Source organism: Epinephelus moara, chromosome 6 (genome assembly GCF_006386435.1).
Source record: "Epinephelus moara isolate mb chromosome 6, YSFRI_EMoa_1.0, whole genome shotgun sequence".
Taxonomy (NCBI): domain Eukaryota; kingdom Metazoa; phylum Chordata; class Actinopteri; order Perciformes; family Serranidae; genus Epinephelus; species Epinephelus moara.
Window position 1 is genome coordinate 762,644 of NC_065511.1, and position 11,996 is coordinate 774,639.

At 39.8% G+C, this 11,996-nt stretch overlaps 2 protein-coding genes across 7 annotated transcripts in view; one reads left to right on the plus strand and one right to left on the minus strand.

Moving 5' to 3' along the window:
* abhd5a (abhydrolase domain containing 5a) overlaps positions 1-6,511 on the minus strand; it is a 58,683-nt gene extending 52,172 nt beyond the window's left edge. The window contains exons 1-2 of the mRNA XM_050045837.1: positions 6,210-6,511; positions 1,585-1,665 (exon numbers count right to left, since the gene is read on the minus strand). Of these exons, the coding sequence (XP_049901794.1) occupies positions 1,585-1,665; positions 6,210-6,241 (113 nt within the window). The 5' untranslated portion in view covers positions 6,242-6,511. The remainder of the gene's footprint in view (positions 1-1,584; positions 1,666-6,209) is intronic.
* Positions 6,512-6,649: 138 nt separating this feature from the next.
* Positions 6,650-11,996, plus strand: part of ano10a (anoctamin 10a) — a 112,421-nt gene continuing 107,074 nt past the window's right edge. For 3 of the 6 annotated variants that reach the window (XM_050045792.1, XM_050045791.1, XM_050045793.1), the window contains exon 1: positions 6,651-6,761. The gene's annotated coding sequence lies outside the window, so the exon portion shown is untranslated. Of the gene's footprint in view, positions 6,762-10,480; positions 10,622-11,996 lie in introns of those variants that run through there. The other 3 variants (XM_050045788.1, XM_050045790.1, XM_050045789.1) reach the window with 3 other exon arrangements.

The following is an 11,996-nucleotide window of genomic DNA, read 5'->3' on the forward strand; positions in this document are numbered from 1 at the left end:
CTTGTTTAGTGGACTAACTTTGCACTTGAAAGGATACCCGTTCAATTAAGTTTTAACAGGTCTGACGCTACGGCTGTATCTAGGCTAACGGCCAACATGCTAACTATTATTTCTATGTCACTAGTGACTTGAAACAAATTTAGGACGATAGGAGACGGGTTGAAATAAACCGAAATTTCCTTTTAATCTACCTTGGTGGTAAAGTCACTTCAGTCTTCCCTCTGCATGAGAGCCTTGAAATCAGCTGGCGTCAGTACTGCCTCCCTCTTCCTCCTCTCTTGGCTCCTCCATCCATCCTTCAGCTCCTCCTCAATGCGCTCCCTCTCCCCGCAGCGCATGTCAATCCCCAGCTCCTCCAGCAGCGTAGTGGCACTTGCTAGTGTTACAAAGGTCTTCTCCACGGTGTTCAGCTTAATCCTCAATTGCGCTGGGTACAAGCACCTCGCCTGTATTTCTTTCTTTTTAAGGTGCTTGATAACTTCTTGGACTCTCATCCATTTCTGCTGTAAATCAGGGGAGTAATCCTGATCAAAGTAGATCAGCTTGCCTTGAAAGAGAACTGGCCCCTGGCTCCATGCTTGTTGTATGATCATGTCTTTTACCGCTGTGTCCAGGAATCTCACTATTATCGATCTCGGGGTGGCTGCTGAATCCTTAGGCTTGGCCACCAGTGAACGATGTGCCCGTTCAATCCTAATGTCCATATCTGGTGGTAGTTTGAGTTCCTTCTGAAGTAGGTCTTTAACAAATCCCACCATACTGTATCTCTGCCCTCACTACCTTCTGGGATTTTAAAAATCCTAATGTTATTTCGTCTGAGTCTGTTTTGAAGATCATCACATTTTGCCGAGAGGTCTATATCACGGTGCAGCAGGTACCTCAGTGCCCTATGGTGGCTCATCCCGGTGTCCTCGGCCATGCTGACTCTGTCCTCAAGATTTCCAATTCTCTCTCCATGTTCCACCAACTGATTCTTTATGTCTGAAACAGTTTGTCCAGACAGTTAAGGGCCATTTTGGTGTGGTTGTGCCACTTTTCTGAGTTTCCTCAGCTCAGTTCCAGTATTGTTGAATCTGATTGACACATGTTACTGCCAGCTGTGTTTAGGTTGGCTTGGCTCGGCATGTTCAGTTTGTTTTCTTCTTTGTTTCTCCTTTGTCCAGCTGAGGAACTCGTATTTCATGGATACATTTTTTACGTTTCAGCGTCAAAGTATTGTATTTGTCACTCTTTTCTATAGTTTTGTCGAGCGGAGCTCAGTTACTATGCCGCAAGCCTGTCCATGACGTCACAGGAAGTCCTCTAAAAGGCTGATTTATGGTTACAAAAATACGGAGGTGCACGTCAGACTACGGTGTAGGCTAAAAGCATAGTGTGCGCCTCTACGCAGAGCCTACGCCAGACGTATAGTGTTGATTCCACTTTAGTCCCATTCCTAGCCCTGCCCATGTCAATACTTTTTTCATACTCTATTGTTTGAATTTCCAGGGTAGAGGCAAACCTCTGGGGTTTAGTTCTTTGAGTGTTACACCACAGGCCTGCCGGGTCTGCCTCAATATGTGGGTGGTCAAAGACTGAACTTACCTTATTGTGGAGTCCACATAGCCCCACAAAGTGCTGAGCAGACTGTGAGCACCAACAACGGAAAGTATTCTCTGAATGACCCTGCAGTGAGGACAAAATGAAACAAAAAGCAAAGAATAGTGACTGATGAGAAAGTAGTTCCATCTCACACAGGCTCTGCACCATACTGGACTGACGGATGGGTAATAATCCCCTCAAACCACAAACACACATTCGCCCACTGAAACGTAGTCCGCCAACTGGGACCCGCTACCTGAATATGTGTGGACCAACAGTATATAAAGCAGCACACACTATGTCTGCTATCCTTAGTGATGGCGATTTGCCCACCTCATCATGCCTGGGTGCAGACCATGCAGAGAGCATTATTTAGCAGCCAAATTTAGACACCAGTAGTGGTGAGATCACTTCTGATGCTTTGACATAATGCTGCAATGACAGTAAGCCAGAGCTTAAGATCTATAACATCGAGATTCCCACTCCAACAGCCTACATGCTACTGCTGGTTCTGCTCATCCCTGCTGAGAATAGGACTTCATTTGTAGATGACGACAACATTTCTTCAGTGTCCAATACCTCAGCATCTTGTGGGACTCTTGTGCCAACATCTCTCCACCAGCACTTCCCGCTGGTGTTGAGCTCCCCTTGCCCTTTTTTCAGGGTGAGAGGTCTCACAGAGAAACCCCCCCCGGTCTGTTTGTTACAGAAATACAATTTCAATAAACCACTCTGGTTATTATACTCTCTACAGATCTCACTCATGTTTCCACTGTTGTTTTCCTGAAATGAGTGATATCTCATGATATTTCAGAACCAGACTTCTGCTTAACGAGGCAATAACAAACAGACCTGATCAAGTGAAAAGTAAAGAGATACTATTCGATACGATTCAGACACTTACAATAACAATCTGAGCCTGTCTGTGTCAAAAATAACCACTTTTAACATATGCTTTTGTAGTTACCGTAGTTACCCCCCCCCCCACCCCCACCCCCCACCCCGATAAATATTTTCGATCCTAGTCATCCTTTAATGCTTCTGAGGTGTTTATATTTCTGTTATTTGGTTTCACAAAGAACTCATAGAGGAATAACTGATTGTAAGAATTATTAGTAGGCTATTTTTAGACTGCAAATCAATAGCATCTTATGAATAATAACTAACATAGAGACAGGAAGAAAAGAAGGCGTCTTGTACAGTAATGATTTGGGGCTTAATATTGTCAGACACTTTTTAATGGACTTAATGAACAAATGACAAAGTACACGGTGTCAGATAAAATGATGGCAGTTTTAACAGCTTTTTAAGGTAAAGACACTACAGGTGAATGGGTAAAATTTTAAAATAATATCATCATGAAACTTCCTCAGTTGATCACTTACAATAGTATGAAAAAAAATGTATTACAAGTTTTTAAATTTTTAATGTTTAATTATGCAAATTAGTAGGGGTGTCCCCGACTAAGAATTTTCATAGTCGAATCTGATTTGACAGATTTTTCCTTTAGCCAACTAATCGTCGAATCATGTTGTTTTCCCCCTCATTGATTAATGAGCTCATTTGCGTCAGTTTCCGCTCCAGAGAAAAGAGCTAAAACACCCAAATAAACAAATTTAATTCTTCAGTTGGCATAATAAGATAATAATAATAAAAGTTAAAGGGTTATCATTTTATCTTTCTCTTTATTCCTTTCACTTCATCAAGGTATGATGCTCTAGATGAGCGCAGATGCGCTGCCCAGCCGGGGACAGCCCTCCATTCTGAAACACCACCGTTCTGAAACACCACCGTTCTGAACCACCCCCACTCCGAAACTGATTTTCAAGTCCATATCTTGTTTCCTGCATCAAACACTGCCGCCTGCTCTCCAGCCGCACTCGCACAATTCTGAAATTCGTTGTACTACAAAAGCTTGAAATGAACGTTCAACTCATTGTTTTTTATTGAAAATATGTCACTGTCTTCATTTATTATGTATAATTTCGCTAGCAGCAAACACATTTAAAAGGAGACGCTTGTCAAGTCTTTTTACGTGCGCTGTCCGTGGTGCTGAAATCTCCACTCCCGGCCACACTCCCGGCCTCACTCGCACAACACGTATCCCGTTCAAAATAGGCTATATATCACGAATTACTAGAAAACAAATACATTCTATGTCAAATCAAGATGTTCAGCAGCAGTGAGCACCCCCATATAGTCAGAATGGTACGGTCTTGTTTCATAACCACATTTTGCAACGATTCGACAGCGAGACTGGCAGTCGAATCAGACTTCTCCGAATCGAATCACCGATGGCAGTCGAATCAGACTTCTCCGAATCGAATCACCGAATCATCGACTATTCGGGGTCACCCCTACAAATTAGGCACTGTCTCCTTAAATATGCACTAATTTGCATATATTTCCGTAAGATAAATCTGAACATCTGATAAAGCCAGGTGCAAAATTCTTTTTTAATTTTGTTTACATATAAGATGAAAAAAAATTACAGAGGCATTTAAGGATATCTGCTTTTATAACCTAGAAAATCAAAATATACTGTCCTTAAAAAAAAAAATCGATTTTCGCCATATTTTTGGGAATAAAAAGACTTGGAGTATGACAAAAAACTCATTTTGAGAAAACGGCATTCAAAGATTTACATAATAACATAATACAAGTAGACAAAATGTAATAAAATAAACATCTAAATGTATAATTTGAATGTTTTCTTTATAGCAGTTTGAAAGAATACATATTCAAGGAGTAAACTATAGCCCAAAATCTCAAAATTGGCCACTGCATGAAAAATCAATGTTTTTGCCTGCCATGTCTCGCCTTAATCAGGGAAAATACCCTCACTAACGTGCATATGTGTTACCATGGTTATATGTATGCATTAGCATAAAAGGGATTAAGGGATATACGTGGCCTTTATCAGCATCAAATATGAGATTGCGGAAAGATTTTACAATCAACAGAAAGATTTATTATTGGTTTACCTGCTGCTAAAACCACATATCTGCTATCATAAAATCCTATGGTTGGATCGTTTTCTTAAAAAATAGTCATAAAACACGCACATCCCAAGGTCCATTTGGAGTGGGTGCTGGATACATATATATAAAAGTTATGAAAAACGGAGAAAATGTACCGCACACCAAGTCTCAGCTCCCATTGAAGGCTTTTTTATTTGATTGTTTTCTTTCACAACACAAACTCTTGTGCGGTTCGTTTGTGTTGTGAAAGAAGAGTCCGTTTGGAAGCAGACCTAGGCCTACCTTTATGAGCGGTCTCGCTTCAGTTATTTGGTCTGTTCTAGGGTTCGATCAACAGCTTTCTAACCAGCCCAAACAAACCGTAGTAACCGCGCAAACAGACCTGATTACGTTTTAACCGAACCAAACAGGTTAGGTGTGAAGGCACCCACAGTAATGGACTAATTTGGCCTGGTGCAGGGCAGGCTTTGGTATCCATGGTCACTGTTAGGTTAGGTCAAGGGTAGCAGTCATCAATTTGAATTGAAGCCGATGATGCTCTTCAGTATCTAGTAGGCTCATAACTGTGACTTGCTCAAAGAAATTCATGCTGAAGTCCAGAGATGCATTTTATGGTGGTTTGTTAAACAGACAAGTGAGATTTTTTTTTTTCCAGCAGCCCTGGTTAACATTTATTGAATGTCTTGTTAACGCCCTATGCATTCACCTCTGATGAAAAGGAGTGGTAAAATGACCAGTTGGTGGTCGTATATATTGATAGGCTATAAACTTTAGCCAATATATAACATATTGGCTAAACTTTATAGCCTATCAATTTATGTTGTTAATATAAGTTTTCGACTATTTTTATGGAGGTAAATGTCGCCATCTGTTGGTGAATTTAATTCATAACAGTCAGCTTTTGAGGAGACAGAGAAATACTGATTGAAATGAGTGTAACTGATGCATTTGTTGACAGAGGGAACTGAACTTGAATATAAAGTTTGAAATATCAGTCTGTTTGATCCTGAATTAGTATGTTTTCTTAGGACTGTAGTCTGTACATAATAATAATAATAATAATAATAATAACAATAACACAACAACAACAACAACAACAACAACAATAATGATGATAATAATAATAATAATAATAATAATAATAATAATGTAATACAGCCAAACTACTGTATCTACAGTACATTTGTTATTGCTAATAAAGATTGTCAAGTTAAATGGCATGTTGTTGTACGGTCATTTTGTACCTATGATACATTTGGGATGGGGGGGGTCCAAATAAAATTTCGCTTGGTCAGGGGCAGCCCTGGATACATGATGCCATCCTCTGTAAAACATGCACTTTTAAACTTACAAGTGTAACATTACTCTGGTCAAAGAGGCAAAACTACTATCTAGTACTTCTCTAGATACAGGATGTGCAAACCTTGTTGTATCTGACAACACTTTATAGGCCTCAGGGCACCATGTTATTAACGTTCTGTGCTTACCTGAACTTTAAAGTAGAACCTGACTTTTGACAACTTAACTTTGACAGGTGTATGACAAGAACATGCAGGTATTTTCCAGAAGATCACAGAAATGACATACTGAACGTCCCTTGCATTCCTGTACAGAATTACTAACAGAGCAGTAACTTTACACACTTACCCTCTATTCGCTGTGCCTGCCTGCTCGGCCATACTCCAACACCTTGTCACGTGGAAAGAGAAACTGTGACATTGAGTGTGCGTTCGAAAATAGTTGTTCGGAGTACCGGGGCGCCCTCTGCCACAAACTGGACCCTCGTAAATTCGGAGTAGTTGAAATGTACCATTCGGTTATTCAGAACAGCATAGTCTGAGCCCCCCTTTGGGCACTCTGTGTGGGGAGACGGAGCAGAAGAGCGACGAGGGCAGTGAATGTGTGATGAACTAAACTGTTCCTTGATTCATGAAGAAGTAGAACTTAACAACAGCGATGTTATTTTAGTGTAGAATGTTCGATCGATAACTAACGCACCAATATAACTGAAGACTGGTTTATTTGTTGTTTGAGATAACTTAACCGAGCGGTTCCTTTACATCTTAACGGCTTCTGCCTCCGCCCATCGCAGCATCCCTGTAGACAAAACAAGCGCACCCGGCTACAGACTTGAGGCATTGCGGAAGTAGCTTTTCTAAATATTTCCTAAACGTCGCAGCTCAGCGGAGGACAGAACTGGTAAGTAGATTGGTAAATTATGTTGATAGTTCCCTTTTGTCAATGAGTTGTGCACATTATACGCAACACAGATTGATTTGTTTGCGCTGACAGCTTTTGGGAAACTAACATGTCAGCTACATCATGTGTTCTACGAATTAAAGCTGCAAGTAACTTAAATGTTGGAAATGCTGTTGTTTGCTTTAAAGCTTGTCTTTCTCAGCAAAGGCATTTCCCATGTTCATTCAACTTCATATTACGGTCCAAAGTCATTGATAGCTTTAGATATACAAAAAGGTTTAGGCTATACAGTTATTTAATATAGTATAGTTTATCAAGTAGGCTATATCCTAACCATAAACGTATGCCTGTTCATTGTAAGGAGTACATAATTATTGCAGACATAAACCTTGACTTGATTTGACTTATAGCGTTAAAAAACGAGGTGTAATTATGATGGCTCAATTAAATGAGGTGTCCCAAGGCTCTGCCATTGTTCTTAATTGAAGTTGATCTAAGATCTTAGTCATTGATCTTAATTTTGTTTTTAATTGCATTTTTATTTATTTAAAAAAAAAAGCAGAAATATCCAAAGACAATGGGTAGGGACATCAAGGATAATGGGTCCTTCAAGTCCATGATGGTCCTTTAAGATCACAAAGGTCCTTATGATCCATGACTTTGATTAATGGAAAGCCTCAGTATTTTTAAGGAGGGAGAAATATTCCACTTATTAATAAGCTATAGTCCATCCTGTATGTCTTAATACGGAGGGGAATAAAGCAAAATTTACCAGACAAGATACGCAGATAAATAAAAGATCACTTCAAAGCCAGGTAAGATTTAGATTTTTTCCAGTATTTTTCACATTTTTTAATAGCATGTCTCAGAGAAAAAGTCAGTTGTTACATAACATAAATTTCTTTATCTATTTCTATCCATTCATAAGTTGTTGGAAACTCTTTACTAGCCATTGCACATCTTTTATGTGATGTGATGTGATGTGATCCCACAGACATGGTTTATTGGAAAACTGCCATGGATCATGAGATCAATTCCACCTTTGCTTTTGCTACTATGACAGGTTTAAATGTGTGCTGTAAAAAAGCTCTGTTCTGCAGAATCCAGCCGCAAGTGGAAAATCATCTTACAATCAAACTTAAACAATTGAATTTTTCCTTTTTCTTTGCTGGTTTTGTATGTGACCATGTGACACCAAAGTCTTTCATATTCTTTCTGAATAGTCCCTTCCAGAAAAAAATGTGTGAAATTAATTGTCATAACAAAAGATTTTGAACTTTAATTTGGAAATAGCTTGCACAGCCACGCAGGTGTTTCCAGTTCCAGCTGATTAGTTCTCTGCGTAGACTGCAGTTCTGCTATAGTGAGATTTATATGAGGTCAACAAACAATGTAATGGAATTGATAAAGGTGTAAGTTGTCTTAGGTTCCCAAATAAAAGGAGAGTGAGAGTCAAGCACTCTGTAGATATTCAGTTTGTCCCGAGAACTGGTCTGCTCAAGAAAAAAAAGTGCTAATACCTGTGCAGGTGGACTATGGGTGTGCAGGTCCTGACAGGATACAGGATTATACCAGACTGTAAAATTAAGCATCAAGTTAGGTATGCAGTTGATGTTGCTATTGGCATATTGGTGTTTAGTATTTTCCCCTCCGGCAGCTATGTTATTCATGCATCTATCACCCACTCACACAGTTTAGAGAAGTGTAAGGATATCTTGACAGTACTGGTGAGACCCTGAATGATTCAGGGCAGGGGCATAGTGAAAGAGTGGAACTAAGCACCCTGGGCCCCAACTGAGGGAGGCCCTCAAAAACCCTTGAAGTTAAAGTTTGTGTTTCATCTTAAACTTAATTAAAAAACAATAATAATAGGACACATCATCTGTTTTATCTAAAACAATATTAGATTTTCAAGATGCTTATAACTTTGGAAATATCATTAGTTTACTATTGTGTTGTTAAAGGGATAGTGCACCCAAAAATGAAAATTCAGCCATTATCTACTCACCCTCATGCCGATGGAGGCCCTGGTGAAGTTTTAGAGTCCTCACATCACTTGCGGAGATCCGAAGGGGGAGTGGGTAGCAGCACAACTCCACCTAATGCAGGCTGACGGCGCCCCAGATTAAAACGTCCAAGAACACATAATTGAAACCACAAAATATCTCCATACTGCTCATCCGTAGTGATCCAAGTGTCCTGAAGCCCCGACATAAAAAGTTGTTTGGAAAAACGTCATTTGAACTCTGTTTTTAGCCTCACTGTAGCCTGCAGCTCTAACTGCATCTCTGTGCACCGCGCTCACATGTGTGCGCTTGCGCGCGAGACCAGCGAAAGCACGTGAACACACATGAAGACGGTGCCCATGTCTCATGGTCTAGCGCAAGCGCACACTTCCTGCATTAAGACCAATCACACTGTCACTTTGAGAGTGATAGCAGGTTATTTTCCTGTCTTTTCGGTTTACATACTGAGGCTGCCTATGTTATAGCCTACGGTATGTGGGTCAATGATGTAATGCTGATTGTTTTGTTTCCATATGGTTTGGTTAAAGTAAGAGTTCAAATTTAAAAATAAATTTACAAATTAGTAGCATGACTTCTTTTTTGAAAACCTAATCTAACATTTCTGGTTTTAAACAATTTTGAGAGAATAATTGGCAGATGATGGCAAAAATGTCACTGTGGTGGAACTGTAAAAACTTTGTACCAAATAATTAAACCTGCTGAAAAAAGGTGAAATTCTCAATAAAACATCATATTAACTAGAGTAGATTCGATTCGATTCTATTTTGAACATACAAAATAAATAAAATAGTTTGGAATAATCTTTCATTGGAATAATTGAATTGTAAATAAAAGTAATGGAACCCCATTGTTTTGAATACTATAATTAATTTGGGGAATAATGTCAGTCAATCGACCTGCCGAAGTGTCAAGGTGGTGTAACCGCACAACCAGACATGTGACAGGATATTACAGAGAAGGACCCTGATGATGCTAACTGCTGCATGCCAGAGTTAGTAGCTCTCTTTAATTTTGTCGGTGTATGGCTGCAAGACTGGGCTAGCACCAGTAAAAATAATTCAACTTAATTCTTCAAACACTCCACGATTTTAGTTAAGTCTTGTTGGTTTCACCCCAGCCACAGCCTATTAACAGTAATCCTCTCTCATGGTAGGTGTCAGAGTTAAATGTTTTTGTTTTTTTTAACTTATGCCCAGGATATAATGAAGACGGTATTTACAGTAGCTTATGCTGAGAAAGCAGACTTTCTTAAACATATTCATACACTTCATTACTTATTACCATTTTAACCAGTACAGATGCTTCTGCCTTCCCTAAAGTAAAAGAGGCATAACCCTTTCCAAGGAAGAGGAGTCCATCTATTGGCCTGTATTATCTAATAATAAAAAGACAGAAATATACATTAAACAAAAATAAAGTTCATTTTAAATATCTAGATTGGAAGACAATATCTAAAAAAATATTAAACATTACAGCAATCTGCCACTTGAAAAACAGACAAAAGGGTGGAAAAAGTGGAATGACCCCCCACAACACTTAATGGATTTGTGTTTTCTTCATGCAGTACAACATGGAGAAGAATAAAGCTTTTATTTTGTAAAATCTTAGCTGCACTGACAGGGACATTGGTGGGTGTGACAGCTGAAGCTTGTTGTGCTGCTTTGCGACGCGGAACATAACTGAAGCCTTCAGACTCCAAAGTATACGGACATGTAGTCTCTAATCTAATTTAACTGTTTACAAGTCAGCCCTGATTCTGGAACAGAGCGTGTTCCTTCACAGACGCAGATCTGGGTGAGTGCTGGGCTGTCTCGATACACATCCAGAGAAACGGTCAGTGCCATGTCACCCTACCTACTTCTGCTGCAGCAGGCTTTTCAACTCTACCATTCCACTAATGCCTGTGTTACTAACACGTGGCCTCCTACTCCAACCAGCCCCTCTCTTTCTGTGTCAGCTGTTTCAGTCAGTAAACTAAATCTGTTCTGTGTTCTCCAGGCCTCTGCCTTTACATGGCTGTGGAATGATTTTATTCACCCTGTACATTAGATAGAAGTAATGATTCCACTGGTAATGTTAAGATCACTCAATTGCACTTGTGTGCATACTTACGTGGTCCAGCTCTTGACACACCCTTTGTAAACCTGTCAGATATCCATACTGGGGGATCAGGCCCTGAAGGGGCACAACCCTGTTGAGTTTGTGCTGATTTGTTGTTATTAGGGTTCAAGTCCTGAGGAGGCAGAACCCTGCTGACTTGGTGCCACACCACATGGTGGTGCCGTAATTGCTGCTCAAAAACGTAGTTTTGGAAAGGCCATCCATGTCCCTCTCACATAAAGTCAGGTTGTTTTAAAATTTGGCACACATATGAAGCTCAGTGTGCTCTCTCTCTTATGAATTTTTGCTAATTTGCATAATAAAAACAGTAAAATGATTAGACAGGAGTGTTCAAACTTTTGTGAACAGGAGCCAAATTAAATAATGGGAAAATTCCTTGGGGCCAGCTGCTTCTTGCATCAAACGGGTTATATACAAAAAACAAGCTAACGAACAAAAAAAAATCAATGAGATCAATCAACAAACGAGAAAAATGCAACTGTTTCATCTGTTAGTGAAAATGTGGTCAACATTCCACTACTCTTGAAAGCGGCAGTCCTCACTATTCACTTTTCACTTCTTTTTTTTTTGGCTATGTCTGCTACCTAGCAGTGAATGTCTGCTTTTAAGTAACCATTCAGTTTGCTTGTTTACCCCCTGCAAACATAGTTACTCTTGCAGAGATCCTAATCGACGCATGTCTACAAACTGTATGATAATCCTTTTATTATGAAGTAAGAATGCAAAGTCAATCAATCAATCAATCAATTTTATTTATAAAGCCCAATATCACAAATCACAATTTGCCTCACAGGGCTTTACAGCATACGACATCCCTCTGTCCTTATGACCCTCGCAGCGGATAAGGAAAAACTCCCCAAAAAAACCCCTTTAACGGGGAAAAAAAACGGTAGAAACCCCAGGAAGAGCAACTGAGGAGGGATCCCTCTTCCAGGACGGACAGACNGTCCTTATGACCCTCGCAGCGGATAAGGAAAAACTCCCCAAAAAAACCCCTTTAACGGGGAAAAAAAACGGTAGAAACCTCAGGAAGAGCAACTGAGGAGGGATCCCTCTTCCAGGACGGACAGACGTGCAATACATGTCG